At 40.2% G+C, this 17,584-nt stretch overlaps 1 protein-coding gene across 13 annotated transcripts in view; it reads left to right on the forward strand.

Moving 5' to 3' along the window:
* CYP20A1 (cytochrome P450 family 20 subfamily A member 1) overlaps positions 1-17,584 on the forward strand; it is a 161,191-nt gene that overhangs the window by 126,110 nt on the left and 17,497 nt on the right. For 11 of the 13 annotated variants that reach the window (XM_078328268.1, XM_078328267.1, XM_078328269.1 and 8 more), the window contains 4 exons: positions 3,534-3,701; positions 9,719-9,797; positions 15,472-15,587; positions 16,926-16,980. In XM_078328268.1, coding sequence (XP_078184394.1) covers positions 3,534-3,701; positions 9,719-9,797; positions 15,472-15,587; positions 16,926-16,980 — 418 coding nt within the window. The remainder of the gene's footprint in view (positions 1-3,533; positions 3,702-9,718; positions 9,798-15,471; positions 15,588-16,925; positions 16,981-17,584) is intronic. The other 2 variants (XM_078328272.1, XM_078328276.1) reach the window with 1 other exon arrangement.

Here is a 17,584-nt window from a genome sequence, read left to right on the forward strand (position 1 = left end):
GCCATTTGGACCTGGTTGGAAATTTATCCCCTAGTATGCTGTCCTCTAAGGTGATGGGGAAAGCTGTTCATGGAGAGGTGTCTCACCTGAGGCACAACTTTTGGGGGAGTTGGTAGGGCAAGCTGCTAGCTACTCCATGCTGCAGCAGGTGCTGTAGGGGTTGGAGAACATCTCCTACAAAAAGCACCCGAGGGGAGGGCTGATGGGGGAAGCTGCTGACTGCTTTTCAGTGCACTGCAGGACCCTGACACTGGAAAGCTTCAGACATCACAGTGGCCTGCTCTATGATGAGCACAGGGGAACCAGGAAGCAAGACTCTTCTTACAAATGTCTCTCTAGCACCTTATATTGGGAAAGCTTAACATCATGCCAGATGGCATAGGAAAAATATGTAAAGGACCCAAGTTGATTTTTATATTATTTTATTTTGTTTAAATTAGAGATGGTGGTCTCACTGTGTTGTTCATTCTGGTCTCAAACTTCTGGTCTCAAGTGATCCTCCTGCCTCAGCCTCCCAAAGTGTTGGGATTACAGATGTATACCACCATACCAGACCTGCAAGTCTATTTTAACAGCAAAGCAAAAAGAATGAATATATAGGTCAGGGGCAATACATTTGTAACTGATACAATGTCTTTGAATTTTATTAATTTTTTTACATGAACCAACTTTTTATATATTATTTGTTTTCTAATTTTGTTTATGCTCTTATAATTTATTTCCTTCCTTCAACTTTCATTGGTTTTAATTTGCTATTTTTCTAGTTTCTTGAGATGGATGCTTAGATCGTTAATAAACAGCCCTTTCCTTACCAATATATGAATTTAAATCTATACATTTCCCTCTGTATTTCTGTTGTATACAAGTTTTGATTTGCTATATTTCCATTATCATTTGGTTCAAAATAGTTTCTAGTTTCCATTGTGGTTTCTTCTTTAGCTCAAGAATTATATACAAGTATAGTGATTAAATTCCAGAAAGGTAAAATTTTTCTAGTTATCTATTTTGTATTGATTTATAGCTTAATTGCACTAATGGCAGAGAACATACTTTAAATGATTTCAATCCTTTGAAATGTTTTTGAGACTTATTCTGTGTCCCTGTGTCCCTCATAGTCCCTCCTGGTCTCAAATTTTGACCTCCTACAGCTCTGGCATTACAGGCATGAGCCACTGAGTCTAGCCTCTGTCAGTTTTTAGTTTATATTTTTGGAATTTAGGAAACTGAATGTTTCCCACCTTAGTCTTATTATATATTCCTGGTACTGACTACTTTGCCATTATGAAATATCCCTCTAGTAACCCTTCATGCCTTAAAGTTTAATTTTCCTGATAGTAACTCCACTAGCTTTCTTTCAGCTTTCCTTGTTTGTTTTAGCTGCTGAGAGGAGTTTTCTCCCTCTTTAATTGTGGATTTTTGTATTTTTTATTTTAGTTCTATTTAGCTCTGTCATGTTTGTGTATGTTGTGTATGTGTGGGTGGGTGTGTGTCGTGTTTTTGCTTTAGAGACAGGTCTTACTCTGTCACCCAGGCTGGAATGCAGTAGTGTGATCATGGATCACTGCAGCCTTGCATACCTCGTCTCAAGTGAACCTCCCAAGTAGCTGGTACTACAGGTGTGCACCACCATGCCTAGCTAATTTTAAATTATTTTTGTAGAGTTGGAGTATCACTGTGTCGCCTAGATTTGTCTCAAACTCTTAGCCTCAAACAGTCCTCCATTCTGGCCTCCTAAAGCTTCGAGATTACAGACTTGGTTTATATGTTTGGAAGTTAGGAAATTGAGTGTTTCCCAACTTAGTCTTATTATATATTCCTGGTACTGACTACTTTGTCATTATGAAATATCCCTCTTTATCTCTAGTAATACTTCTTGCCTTAAAGTTTATTTTTTCTGTTATTAACTCCACTAGCTTTCTTGCAGTTAGTATTTAATGTTTTATCTTTTTCCTTTTCTTTTTTTTTTTGAGACAGAGCCTCTCACTGCCACCTGGGCTGGCATGCAATAGTGCAGTCTTGGCTCACTGCAACCTCTGCCTCTTGGGTTCACACAATTCTCCTGCCTCAGCCTCCCAAGTAGCTGGTATTACAGACGCAAACCACCACACCTGGCTAATTTTTGTATTTTCAGTTGAGACTCTGTTGGCCAGACTGGTCTTGAACTCCTTACCTCGTGATCCACCCACTTCGGCCTCTCAAAGTGCTGGGATTACAGGCATGAGCCACCGCGCCCGGCCCTAAGCAGAGAGAAAATTTAAGACATAGATACACACATGAAGTAAAGAGCTATAAAAGAAAGACATAGAGGCCGGGCTCGGTGGCTCACGCCTGTAATCCCAGCACTTTCGGAGGCCAAGGTGGGTGGATCTCGAGGCGGGTGGATCCTGAGGTCAAGAGATCAAGACCATCTTGGTCAACATGGTGAAACCCCCGTCTCTACTAAAAATACAAAAAATTAGCTGGGCATGGTGGCGCGTGCCTGTAGTCCCAGCTACTCAGGAACTCAGGAGGCTGAGGGAGGAGAATTGCCTGAACCCAGGAGGCGGAGGTTGCGGTGAGCTGAAATCACGCCATTACACTCCAGCCTGGGTAACAACAGCGAAACTCCGTCTCAAAAAAAAAAAGAAAAAACAAACTCCCTCTGCTTTTATTTTATGTAAAGATAAGAGTCAATTCTACTGTAAATCCAGGATGATCTCATTGGAGATCCTTAATTTAATTACACCTACCAAAAAAGTTTTTTTTTTTGTTTTTTTGAGATGGAGTCTCACTTTGTCTCCCAGGCTGGAGTGCAGTAGCATGATCTTGGCTCACTGTAGCCTCCTCCTCCTGGATTCAAGCAATTCTGCAACAGCCTTCTGAGTAGCTGGAATTACAGGCATGTACCACCACACCTGGCTAATTTTTATATTTTTAGTAGTTGGCCAGGCTGGTCTCGAATTCCTGACCTCAAGTGATCCACCCACATTGGCCTCCCAAAGTGCTAGGATTACAGGTATGAATCACTGCACCTGGCCTAGTGCTTGTAATCTTTTTACTAAACTCTGTTTTTATTCCATAGGTATTTAATAAATATTTGGTGAAGGAAGAAATAACAAAGAGACTCTGAGAGGTTTCTGTCACTAAAATATGTTTAGGACTTATATATATATTCATATATTTATTGAATACTATGTCACAGACATTCTGTGGCAGACTTTTCATTATTTTTAATTAGATACTAAGATTTTGGTCTTTTAATTTCCATTGGGTTTAAGGTTTTACTATCTTTGAGTTTTTATATTTTCTGTTTTTATTGTTTTAATAGTGGTTCTGCTTTGTTTTACATATAAGCTGTTTGCTAGAAGCTGAACCTGAGACATTGGGATACAATTATAGGTGGAGCTAGTGCTAGGCTGACAGATGCATACCTGAATGTGCACTTTAGTTACAGAGTTTAACTGTGTTTGCTATTAAATGAATCCACTTAGTAACGTTTTCAGAGATTTAGAAAGAAGAAATAGTAATCTTTGTGATTTTCTGTTCTCTTTCAGCTTTCAGAAGAATTATTAGATAAATGGCTCTCTTACCCAGAGTCCCAGCACGTGCCCCTCAGCCAGCATATGCTTGGTTTTGCTATGAAGTCTGTTACACAGATGGTAATGGGTAGTACATTTGAAGATGATCAGGAAGTTGTTTGCTTCCAGAAGAATCATGGCACAGTAAGTCTGGGGCTAAATTTAAAATTATTCTTTCAGGCTGGGTGCAGTGACTCATACCTATAATCCCAGCCCTTTGGGAGGCTGAGGTCAGGAGTTTGAGACCAGCCTGCCCAACACAGTGAAACCCTGTCTCTACTAAAAATGCAAAAATCAGCCAGGTGTGGTAGTGGGTGCCTGTAATCTCAGCTACTCGGGAGGCTGAGCCACGAGAATCGCTTGAAACTGGTAGGCAGAGGTCACAGTAAGCCAAGATCATGCCCCTGCACTCCAGCCTGGGTGACAGAGTAAAAGTCTGTCTAAAAAACAAATAAATAAAATAAAATAGGCCTGGCACAGTGGCTCACGCCTGTAATTCCAACACTTTGGGAGGCAGAGGTGGGCAGATCATCTAAGGTCAGGAGTTCGAGACCAGCCTGACTAACATGGTGAAACCCCATCTCTACTAAAAATACAAAAAAATTAGCCAGGCATGGTGGCACATGCCTGTAGTCCCAGGTACTTGGGAGGCTGAGGTAGGAGAATTGCTTGAACCTGGGAGACAGAGGTTGCAGTGAGCCGAGATCGAGCCACTGCACTCCAGCCTGGGAGACACGAGTGAGACTCTGTCTCAAAACAATTAATTAATTAATTAATTAATTAAATTATTCTTTCATCATTAGCCAGGCGTGGTAGCATGTGCCTGTTGTCCCAGCTACTGAAGCTGAGGCAGGAGGATTACTTGAACCCAGGAGTTCAAGGCTACAGTGAGCTATGATTGTAGTACTGCACTCCAGCCTTAGAGACAGTGAGGCCCTGTCTCTAAAAAAATAATAATAATAATTCTTCATCATACTGGATAGTTTAATAATGCAGATTGTTGCCTATTAAGAACAAGGCTTGGCTGGGTGTAGTGGCTCACACCTGTAATCCAAATACTTTGGGAGACCGAGGCGGACAGATCACTTGAGGTCAGGAGTTCAAGGTCAGCCTAGCCAACATTGCAAAACTCCATCTCTACTAAAAATACAAAAACTAGCCAAACATGGTGGCTTGTGCCTGTAATTCAAGCTGCTTGGCAGGCTGAGGCATGAGAATTGCTTGAACCCGGGAGCCAGAGGTTATAGTGAGCCAAGACTATCCTACTGTGCTTCAGCCTGGGTGATGGAGTGAGACTTGTCTCAAAAAAAAAAGAGATCTCACTATTGTTTCCATGATTTTCTTCCAGTTGCTGATATCTATCCTGCATATTTTTATGCTGGTGTTTTTTTTTCTTTCCTTTCTTATAACCTCAAAATAGAAATAATTTCAAACTTACAGAAAAGTTACAGTTAATACAAGGAACTCCCTCCCTCCCTTAGATCCTTTACCTAGGTTCAGTAATTGTTTACATTTTGCTGCACATGCTTTTGTTATTCATTTTCTGTCTATCTATATCTATATCCATTCCTCCCTCTTTCCTCAAATCATTGGAGAGTAAACTGAACATTTTGCCTGCTTGCCCGTAAACATTTCAGGTGATGTTTTCCTATAAGCAAGGATATTCTCTTATGAGTGACAACAGAGTTATCAAATTTCTTTGGTTATATCAATAATAATCTTGTAGATTCACAGCCTCATCCCTTCCAATTCCAGGACCCAACCCATGATCACTCAGTACTTTTAGAGATCAGACCTCTTTAATCTGGAACGGTTCCTCAGCTTTTCTTCATTTATAGACCTTTACATTTTTGAATAGTACAGGACAGTTATTTTGTAGACAGTTATCCTTCAATGAGTTTGTCTGATATTTCATGAGTAGATTCAAAATATATATTTTTGGCAAGAATTTGATGTTTTCTTAATATTACTAAAAGCTGTCAAAGGAAACTTTACAGACTATAAACAGGATTTACTCTTCCTCAAATGATTTTTTCTTTCTTTCTTTAAATATCCACAGCCTTGCCACCAGAGTGGACTGTCAAGCATTTTTTTTATTTGTATAAATTTATGGGTTATATGTATAATTTTAGTACATGCATAGATTGTATAGTGGTGAAGTCAGGGCTTTTAGTGTATCCATCACCCAAATAATGTACATTGTTCCCATTAAGTGATTTCTTATCATCCTCCTGGCCACCCCCGAAATGATCTTTTAATGTCTGAAATGCCAAGAGATTGCCATTGTTCAGTTATGTCACCAAGAATAATAACCAACTTGTAAATTCAGAGCCAATGACAACTGCATCATGACTGCCACTTGGATCAAAACAGTTGGAAGATGTCATCACTTGTAAGATGCATACTGATTTCACAGGTGTTAAAATATGAAAAAACATACATCTTGCCTTCAGTTGCATATTGTATTTCCTAACTGCCTCCCAGAAACATTGTCCCAAGTATTTTTCCATCAATATTAGTGTGCTCTTACCCTGTGCTTTTGGCAACATTTAGAATCGTTGGTCCTTAAATATTTGCCTTTCTAGGCCAGGTATAGTGGCTTATGCCTGTAATCCCAGCACTTTGGGAAGTCAAGGCAGGAGGATTACTTGAGCCTAGAAGTTCAAGACCAGCCTGGGCAACACAGTGAGAACTCTATCTCTACCAAAAAAAAAAATTTTTTTTTGAGACAGAGTCTTGCTCTGTCACCCAGGCTATAGTGCAGTGGCAGGATAACAGCTCATGGCATCCTCCACCACCCTGGTTCAAGCAATTCTCCTGCCTCAGCCTCCTGAGTACCTGGGACTACAGGAATGCACCACCACGCCTGGCTAATTTTTTTTTTTTTTATTTTACTAGAGATGGCATTTCACCATGTTGACCAGGATGTCTCGATCTCCTGACCTTGTGATCCGCCCGCCTTGGCCTCCCGAAGTGCTGGGATTACAGGCATGAGTCACCGCACCAATCCTATACAAAAAATAATAAAAAAAATATTCAAGTGTGATGACATGCATGCCTATAGTCCCAGCTACTTGGGAGACTGAGGCAGGAGGATCATTTGAGCCTGGGAGGATCACACCACTGTACTCCAGCCTGAATGATAGACTGAGACCCTGTCTCAAAAAAAAAAAAAAAAAAATTGCCTATCCCATAAGCCAAAAATGACATTTTGTGATTGAAATATATAGTTGTTTGTTGTTGTTTTTGAGACAGAGTCTCGCTCTGCTGTTCAAGCTGGAGTGCAGTGGTATGATTTCAGCTCACGGCAACCTCTGCCTCCCAGATTCAAGTGATTCTCCTGCCTTACCCTCTTGAGTAACTGGGATTCCAGGCATGGGCCACCATACCCAGCTAATTTTGTTATTTTTAGTAGAGATGGGGCTTCACCATCTTGGCCAGGTTGATCTCGAACTCCTGACCTTAGGAGGTTCGCTCGCTTCAGCCTCCAAAGTGCTGGGATTACAGGCTTGAGCCACTGCACCCAGCCAGTTTTTTTTTGTTTGTTTTTTGAGACAGAGTTTCTCTCTTGTTGCCTAGGCAGGAGTATAATGGTGCAATCTTGGCTCACTGCAACCTCTGCTTCCTGGGTTCAAGCGATTTTGATGCCTCGGCCTCCCCAGTAGCTGGGATTACAGGCACCTGCCACCACGCCCAGCTAATTTTTGTATTTTTAGTAGAGATGGGGTTTCACCATGTTGGCCAGGCTGGTCTCGAACTCCTGATCTCAAGTTATCCATCCGCCTCAGTCTCCCAAAGTGCTGGGATTACAGGCGTGAGCCACCATGCCCGGCCTGAAATGTATAATTCTCTTATTACTTATGAAGTTAAACATCTTTTTGGTTGGGTGTACAATGGTTCACGCCTATAATGTTCGCACTTTGGAAAGCCCAAGGCAGAAGGATTACTTGAGCCCAGGAGTTTGAGGCCAGCCTAGGCAACATGACAAAATCCCATCTTTACCCAGAAAACTCACAAAAATTAGCTGGGTGTGGTATCGCACTCTTGTAGTCCCTATTAGTTGGGAGGCTGAGGCCAGAGGATTGCTTGAGCCCAGGAAGTGGAGGTTGCAGAGAACCATGATTGTGCCATGGAACTCCAGCCTTGGAGACAGAGACAGACACTGTTTTAAAAACAAAAAAAAAATCATATTTTTATACTTTTATTAAACACTTGGGTTTCTTTTGTGGGATGTTTTCTTATGTCCTCTGCCTATGTTTCTTCATAATTTTATTTTTTTGTGACATAGTATCGCCCTGTTGTCCAGACTGGTCTCAAACTTTTGGGCTCAAGGGATCCTCTAACTTCAGCTTCCCAAATATGTGTTAGGCCCACCTGGCTCTTTTGCCTGTATTTCTATTGATGTGTTTCTTTTTCTGACTAATCTAGAATAGCTCTTTATTTTTAGTCTCAGTTTTCATTTGCTTTTACATTTATTTATAGTAAATAAATAAAAGCTTTGTGATATTTTTTCAGTATCACAAATGTTAATGTTTTTATATAGCTAAATCAATTTAACTCTTTCATTGTGAATTTGTGCCCTGTGCTCTGTCATGCTTAGAAACTCCTTTCAAACTTTAAGGGTTTTATCTAAATATTTGCATTTTTTTTTTCTTTTTTTTTTAGGCTGCAGTGCTGCAATGTCAGCTGACTACAGCCTCCAACTCCCAGACTCAAGCTATCCTTCCACCTAACCCTCCTGAATTAGCTAGGACCACAGCTGCTCACCACCACACCTGGCTAATTCTTTGTATTTTTCGTAGAGAAAGAGTTTCACCATGTTCTTAAACTCCTTAGCCCATATAGTCTACCCGCCCTGTCCTCCCAAAGTGCTGGGATTATGGGTGTGAGCCACTCAGCCTACTATTAATTTTTACCATAGTTTTAGTAGTTTGATTTTTTTTTTACATTTAATCTGAACTGTTTGCATTTAAGGTAAGCATTGAGGACTTTTAAAAATGTATTGTTTTTCAAATACAGTATTTAGCCATTGATTAATAAGTGTTGTGTCCTTTCCCTAAGTTCTCTGGCTCTGTCCCCCAGACTGGAGTGCAGTGGCATGATATTGGCTTACTGCAATGTCTGCCTCCTGGGTTCAAGCTATTCTTTTGCCTCAGCCTCCTGAGTAGCTGGAACTACAGGCGCACGCCACCACGCCCAGCTAATTATTATTATTATTTATTTTTTTTTTTCAAGTAGAGATGGTTTCACTGTGTTAGCCAGGATGGTCTTGATCTCCTGACCTCATGATCTGCTCGCCTCAGCCTCCCAAAGTGTTGGGATTACAGACCTGAGTCACCGCACCCAGCCTATTCTTAGAACTTTCGAATTAAAATCAGGTTAAAGTTTGTTCAGGGGCTAATTGTGAAAATTTGGAAGCCTATTCTGCAGTTTATATCCAAATCTCAGACTTTTAACCTTTTTCTTTACCTCAGCCAATGTTTATCAGTATTACAGGTGAAAGAAATTTGTAATTAACCTGTGAATTTTATTTTACACTTGTGCCAGTATAATACAAAAATGAGGACTGACTTTACCGCTGTGTCCTTTTTCTTGTCCTTACTCCTTCTAGAGAAAAGAAATTTTTCACTTTCCACTTCTTATTAGTTTGAAAGTGCCTTGAATGAAATCATTAAAATATATTTGTACCCTCTCCTCTGAGACTATGGAGTAAAGGATTGTGCAGCCAGTTGAAAAGGAGAGTTTAATTATCAGATTTGTTGGTGAGAAAAGAGTTCCTGCCAGTTGGGTTGCTCACGCCTACAATCCCAACACTTTGAGGGACTGAGATGGGAGGATCACTTGAACTCAGGTGTTCAAGACCAGTCTGGGAAACATGGTGAAACCCATCACTGCAAAAAACAGAAAAATTAGCTGGCCATGGTGGCACACATCTGTAGTCCCAGCTGCTTAGAAGGCTGAGGTGGGAGGATAGTTTGAGGTGGAGGTTGCAATGTGCTTTGATTGTGCCATTGCACTCCAGCACTCCAGCCTGGGTGACAGAGCCAGAACTCTGACTCAAAAAAAAAAAAAAGTTCTTAAGTTAATAGGTCACATTGCTCTGTATTATTTTAAAAATTCTACCTATTAGATAATAGATATGTATATTTACCTATTTTCAGGTTTGGTCTGAGATTGGAAAAGGCTTTCTAGATGGATCACTTGATAAAAATACAACTCGGAAAAAACAATATGAAGATGGTAAGTTGGTCACTCTTAATTTTTAGTGAGGACAAAAAATAAAGATGGCGTAGTTTTAATAAGGTTATCTCTGAATAGTGAGATTAAAGTTCATTTATATTTTCTTTCTTTATGCTTTTTTTCTACATTTTCTACAAATGGAAGTTTTCTTTAGCAGAAGTGAAGAAAAATTATTAAATTAGTAAAACAAACTCTAGCACTCACTGTTGAATGAGAGTGCTATAGAGCTGATACACTCTACAGGATTAACGGAAAGCATAAGGGTACAATCTTAAGAAAGCAGTTTGCTACTGCATACTGAAAACCATAAATAATGGATGAAAGTATATGAAACAAGACAATATTCCTGAAGGTATATTTTGTAGTTCTATTTCTGCAAGTAGAACAAGTAGTTTGTTCTGTAAGCAGGAACAAACTATAAATGTTCAACACTATAGGAATTAGTAGGGAAATAATGTCAACATGATTAAATATTACAGATATTTATAAAAAATGGCAGCCATGGTAGCACATGCCTGTAGTCCCAGCTACTTGGGAGGCTGAGTTGAGAGGATCACTTCAGCTCAGGAGTTTGAGATGAAAAAAATTTTTTTAAATTAGCAATGTAGGCCTGGTATGGTAGCACACACCGTAAGCAGATCATTTGAGGCCAGGAGTTCGAGACCAATCTGGCCAACATAGTGAAACCCTATCTCTACTAAATAAATATAAAACATTAGCCAGGTACAGCAGCATATACCTGAAATCCTAGCAACTCAAGAGGCTGAGGCATGAGAACTGCTTGAACCCTGGAGGCAAAAGTTGCAGTGAGTCAAGATCCTGCCACTGCACTCCAGCCTGGGTGAGTGAGACTCTATCTCAAAGAAAAAAAAAAATTGCAACCTCAAAAATTTTTGTCATTATAACATTGAATAAAAATATTTTCAATATTGTTTGGCATTGATTACAACTTTATACAGTTCACACAGAAAAATAGCAATTTTAATATAAGATAGCTGTCCCAAATTAATTATTCCATCTTACTCTTTTTTCTGTCAGTGGTTGAATAATTATAACGCTTTAGGCTGGGCATGGTGGCTCACACCTGCAATCCCAGAACTTTGGGAGGCCGAGGCAGGCAGAGCACCTGAGATCAGGAGTTCAACACCAGCCTGGCCAACATGGTGAAACACCATCTCTACTAAAAATATAAAAAATTAGCTAGGTATGGTGGTGGGCGCCTGTAATCCCAGCCACTCAGGAGGCTGAGGCAGGAAAATCACTTGAACCCAGGAGGCAGAGGTTGCAGCGAGTCAAGATCACACCATTACACTCCAGCCTTGGTGACAAAGTGAAACTCCGTCTTTAAAAAAATAAAATATAAATTAAAAAAGCTTTAATACTTTCTAAAATGTGTTGTTACTGTTGTTGTTGTTGTTGTTATTATTATTTTAAGACGGAGTTGCCCAGTTGGGGTGCAGTGGTGCGATCACAGATCAGTGCAACCTCTACCTCATGGGTTCAAGCGATTCTCCTGCCCCATCCTCCTGAGTAGCTGGGATTACAAGTGTGCATCACTATGCTAAGTTTTGTATTTTCAGTAGAGACAGGGTTTCACCATGTTGGCTGGGCAGACCTCGTGATCTGCCCACCTTGGCCTCCCAAATTGCTGGGATTACAGGCATGAGTCACCACGCCTGGCCAATAATTTTATTCTAAGCTACTTCATTTCATTTTTTGGAAGCATGCAGGATAACTTAAAATACAGAGGCTGCATTGGAATAATGGATTGTTTTCTATACATTATAGTTTTGCTTCACAGGATTTTTTTTCTTCATCCTTTCAACAAACATTTATTGAGGCTGTGCTAGGCCTTATTCTATGCATAGGAGACAGAAATCCCTATTCTCATTAGCTTACAGTTTTAGTGATTTTCTTGGGCCAACAGATGTAAAAAAGAAAAGAAAAACAGTTTAATTGACACATTTCCTGCTATCTGGTTTTTATGACCATTATGATTATCTTGATCAGTGCATTTGGATTCATTCCCCTTGATAAAAAATGTATTTCAGGAATACTGGTTAAATTAATATGAAATGAAAATAATTTATATTCTTTGATTCTAAATAAAAATTGTATGGCATGATGTGTTCCCTTGGGCTGTAACATGGGCATAGATCAGATTTGAGCTTTTATTGAAAATGATTATGTTCTAGTGTTATAAAAGTGGGATCCCATGACTGGATCAGAGCTTCCTTTGTTTAATTTCCAACCTGATTTGCACATTAGAATCAGTTGGGGAACTTAAAGCCCAAAACCTGAAGATCAGGCCTTATCCTAGACCAGTTTATTCAGAATCTGAGATGGGGGTACCATGGACATCAGGTATTTTTGTGAAAGCGCTCCAGATTATTCTAATGTACTTGTAGGGTTGAGAATGTACAACAGTAGTTCCCAAACTTTGCTACACATTGAATCTTTTATATTGAAGCCTGACTTCTACCTGTAAACATTCGGATTTAATTGGTATGAGGGGTGACTTGTGCTTTACTGTTGTTTGAAAAAAACTTATCAGGTGATTCTAATGTATAGCAAAGTCTGGGAACAGCTTCTTTACAGTGTTAATAATTTCTTATCTTATTCTTTTTTTTTTTTTTGAGACAGAGTCTCACTCTATCGCCCAGGCTGGAGTGCAGTGGTGCAATCTTGGCTCACTGAAACCTCTGCCTCCCGGGTTCAAGCAATTCTCCCACCTCAGCCTCCCAAATAGCTGAGAGGACAGGCACTTGCCACCATGCTCAGCTCATTTTTGTATTTTTTAGTAGAGATGGGGTTTTACCACATTGGCTAGGCTGATGTCAAACTCTTGACCTCAAGTGATCTACCTCGGCCTCCCAAAGTGCTGGGATTACAGGCGTGAGCCGCCGCGCCCAGCAATAATTTCTCATTTTAATCACTAATATGTATTATATTGATTCAGTTCTATAAATATTTAATAAAGATCTATGATATCCTGGCATGTTTTGGTTGCTGAAGAGCCTAAACAAAATTTCTTGCCTTTTTTGGAACCACATTCTAGTGGGAAGAAACAGACAGTAATCTAAATAAGTAAATTGAATAGTACATTAAAAGGTGAAAAATGCTATAGAGAAAAGTAAAACCAGAAAGGGATAAAGAGTGCAGTGGGTTGGCAGGTTGCAATTTTAAGTAATTATTAGGAAAGGCCTCACCAAGATGAGGTGACTTTTGAGTAGACACTTGCAAGAGATGAAACCAGTCATGCAGAACATCTGGATACCCAGATGTTCAATGGAAAAATATTCCATGTAGAGGAAAAGTAATTACTGAGTCCTTGAAGTAGGGCTCTTCCTGCTGTATTTGAAGTACAATAGGAAGGTCAGTGTGGCTGGAGTAAAGTAAGAAGAGGAGCAGAAGGAGATGAGGTGAGAAAGACTGGAGAGAGGAAGGGGTTTTGTATGGCTTAGAGACCATTGTGTGACTAGGTTGTTACTATGAGATAGGAAGCCACTGGCAGGCTTTGAGCAGAGTTACAATCTGAGTTATGTTATAAAAGGATCACTTTGACTGGTATGGTAGACTGAACGGGCCCAGAGCAAAAGCAGGGAAACTAGTCAGAGGGCTATTGGAGTGAACCAGGCTTGAGAGATAATGTGGCTTGGACCAAGTGGCAGGCAACAGAAAATTTAGAATAAGGGGAAAAAAGGAGTAAGAAAGTAATTTGGTACTTTGAAGATAGACCTACTAACATTGACTGACAGATTATAATTAAGGTATAAGGGAGAGGGAGACATCAAGGTTTTCGGCCTAATTGTAAAAAGAGGTTGTCAAGAAATAAGATGGGGAAGACTGTGAGAAGATCCAGGTTTTGGAGGAAAGCTCGAGTTTAGTATGTTTGGTATGTTTCAGACATCCAGGTCCAGAGGTTGAGTTTGTTATTAGAATTAGATATATGAGGCCAGGTGCAGTGGCTCACACCTGTAATCCCAGTGCTTTGGGAGGCCGAGGCAGGCGGAGCACGAGGTCAGTAGTTCAAGACCACCCTGGCCAACATGGTGAAACCCTGTCTCTAATAAAAATACAAAAATTGGCTGGGCATGGTGGTGGGTGCCTGTAATCCCAGCTACTCAGGAGACTGAGAGGCAGGAGAATTGTTTGAACCCAGGAGGCAGAGGTTGCAGTGAGCCAAGATCACACAATTGCACTCCAGTCTGGGTGACAGGGTGAGACTCCATCTCAAAAAAAAAAAAAAATGAGAGAGAGAGTCTGGAGCTGATGAGAAAGAAATACAGATTTGGAAGTGTGCGGTACATATACTGCACACTGAAAGCCTTGAGATTAAAGATCACCAGGTAGTGAATATAGACACAAAAAGAGAAGAGGTCCCAAAACTGAGCCCTGTCCTTGAACATTTCATTACTGAGAAATTCAAGAGATTGAAAAAGAATCATAAAAGGAGACAAAATGAGCAGGCAGTAAAGTGGGAGGGAAGTGTGGAGTCTAGGGGAGTAGACTCCTGGCAGCCAGATGAAAAAGTGTTTCTTGGGGAGTAAGTTACAACATCATCAGTGGTATGATAGCTCATCTTCAAATAAGATGAAGACCGAAATGTATTTGTGGATAATTTTTGGGCCATTGGATATCAGTTGTTTATATCTTTTTATTTTATTTTATTTATTTATTGAGATAGAGTCTCACTCTGTCACCCAGGCTGGAGTACAGTGGTGCAGTCTCAGCTCACTGCAACCTCTGCCGCCCAGGTTCAAGCAATTCTCCCGCCTCAGCCTTCTAAATAGCTGGGGTTACAGACACCTGTCACCATGCTCAGTTAATTTTTGTATTTTTAGTAGATACGAGGTTTCACCGTCTTGATGGGATTACAGACTTGAGCCACCACACCCAGCCTCTTTCAGATTTTTAGAAATTTACTTTTCTGGTTATTTCACATCTGTTTCTATCCCTAAATAAGTGATTCCTGATTTGGGAGAAGGAATGGAGTTAAGAAGACAGAATTTAGAAGGACGGTTCAGAGTGATAGCAAGGGAGAAAGGCTTAGGTGTTTGGAGGCCTTGAAAGTGCTGGTATTAGGCCGGGTGTGGTGGCTCACACCTGTAATCCTAGCACTTTGAGAGGCTGAGATGGGTGGATTGCTTGAGCCCATGAGTTTGAGACCAGCCTGGCCAACATGGAGAAACCCCATCTCTACCAAAAATACAAAAATTAGTTGGTCATGGTAGCATGCCTGTAGTCCCAGTTATTTGGGAGGCTGAGATAGGAGAATCATCTGAGCCTGGGAAGTCAAGGCTGTAGTGAGCCAAGATCACACCACTACACTACAGCCTAGGCAACAGAGCAAGACTCTGACTAAAAAATAAAATAAATAAAAAGAAAAAGTGAAGTGCTGGCATTATTCAACTTCTTGACCTGAGTGGTAGTGATGTATAATTATTCCTTAAACTGTACTTATGTGCTTTGTGCACTTTTTGGTATGTATGTTAAATACAAAAAGGAGGAGGAGAATAGATGTGTTTAAACATAAATTAGCTTTCTTTGTTGTTGGTTACTAACTTTGAAGGTTTTCTTCTGTGCATAGTAACATTGTGCAGAATTATTTTTTAAAAGTTCAATCTCCATTGATGCATATATTCTAAAATCATTTTGTTTTTTTTTCTGTAAGCCCTTATGCAACTGGAGTCTATTTTAAGGAACATCATAAAAGAACGAAAAGGAAGGAACCTCAGTCAACATGTTTTCATTGACTCCTTAGTACAGGGGAACCTTAATGACCAACAGGTGATGTAATTGTTAAATGTCTATCGGTAAAAATAAGCCACAGCAAGGCACAGTGGCTCATGACTACAGTCCCAGCTACTTGAGAGGCTACGGTGGGAGGATCACTTGAACCCAGGAGATCAAGGCCAACTTAGACAATATAACAAGACGCCATCTATAAAAACTAATAATAATAATAATAATACATATACAGAGTGTGCTTTTCATTCACTTTAATCCTGATACTGGCTTAAAGAAGCATTGTACATCTTTTTTTTTTTTTTTTTTTTTGAGATGGAGTCTCACTGTTGCGAGACTAGAGTATAGTGGCGCGATCTTGTCTTACTGCAACATCTGCCTCCCAATTTCAGATGATTCTCCTGCCTCAGCCTTTCAAGTAGCTGGGACTGCAGGCACACGCCACCACACCCAGCTAATTTTTTTGTATTTTTAGTAGAGATGGAATTCCACCATGTTGGCCAGGATGGTCTTGATCACTTTGACCTCATGATCTGCCCTCCTTGGCCTCCCAAAGTGTTGGGATTACAGGCATGAGCCACCATGCCTGGCTGCATTGTGCATCTTTTATTGTACATCATGGGTAGTACAAGTACTTGGTCTCTATTATTTCACTCTTTGAGGCAGCTGTATATTATTTAGTATTATTAAATTGTCCCTGAATTACAAAAGAGGAGAAGGACTTGTGTTAGTTGTATTAGACTAAATCACTTTACCTACATGACCAGGTATAGCATTGTGTCTTGTTCACAATACCGCCAGCATACCACTGCATTTGTGGTATTCTCAGGCCAATGAGGTGAATCGTTATTGTCACACCTCTTAATTGTGGGAATCTTCTGCCCCACTCTACATGTGCAAGACCTTGTAGCCAGAAGTAGTTTGGTATATGTTGGTGTAGACATTGAATTAGGCTTCCAGGAGAGTGATGAGATCTTCTGTCCTATTTCTGAGGCTTCATTGCTGTTTACCAGGCTAAGCCAGAAAAATAGGACTCAGTTTATTTGCTACAGTATATCATGAACCAGTAATATTCACAGCAGATACCCTGATTTGATCATTACAAGTTGGATAAATGTACCAAAATATCATTTGTACTCCCAAAATACATACAACTGTAATATATCAATTTTAAAAATATTTTTAAAAAGCAGTGTGATATTTAGCTTGGTATTGACATTATACAGATTTTTATTTTTTGTTTTAATGAAAACATCATAATGAAATAATGTACTTTTTTTTTTCATTGACCCTAATTTTATGCTCTAGATTATTTTAGCAGGGCCTAATATAGGCTACCTTACATTTTTCACACTTTCTAAACTTAGTTTTGTTTCCTAGATCCTAGAAGACAGTATGATATTTTCTCTGGCCAGTTGCATAATAACTGCAAAATGTAAGTATAAATTGATTTCTTTTTCAGATGGATTACTAAATATACAGGCTGAGCAGTGGCTTATACCGGTAATCCCAACACTTTGCCAGGCTGAGGTACAAGGACTGCTTGAGGCCAGCCCAGAAAACAGAGACCATCTCTCTACAAAAAAAAAATTAATTGAGCATGATGACCTGTGTCTGTAGTCTCAGCTACTCAAGAGGCTGAACGAGGAGGATGGAGGCTACAGTGAGCTATGAATGCACCATTACACTCCAGCCTGAGCAACAGAGTGAGACCCTGTCTCAAAAAAAACCAAACAATGGCTGGGCGCGGTGGCTCATGCCTGTAATCCCAGCACTTTGGGAGGCCGAGGCAGGCAGGTCACGAGGCCAAGAAACCGAGACTGTCCTGGCCAACATGGTGAAACCCCATCTCTACTAAAAAATACAAAAATTAATGTGGTGGCACGTGCCTATAGTCCCAGCTACTCGGGAGAATTGCTTGAACCCGGGAGGCAGAGGTTGCAGTGAGCCGAGATTGCGCCACTACACTCCAGCCTGGCGACAGAGCAAGACTTTGTCTCAAAAAGAAAAAAAAAACAAGGCCAGACATGGTGACTTAC

The sequence above is a fragment of the Callithrix jacchus genome, chromosome 6 (genome assembly GCF_049354715.1).
Source record: "Callithrix jacchus isolate 240 chromosome 6, calJac240_pri, whole genome shotgun sequence".
NCBI lineage: Eukaryota > Metazoa > Chordata > Mammalia > Primates > Cebidae > Callithrix > Callithrix jacchus.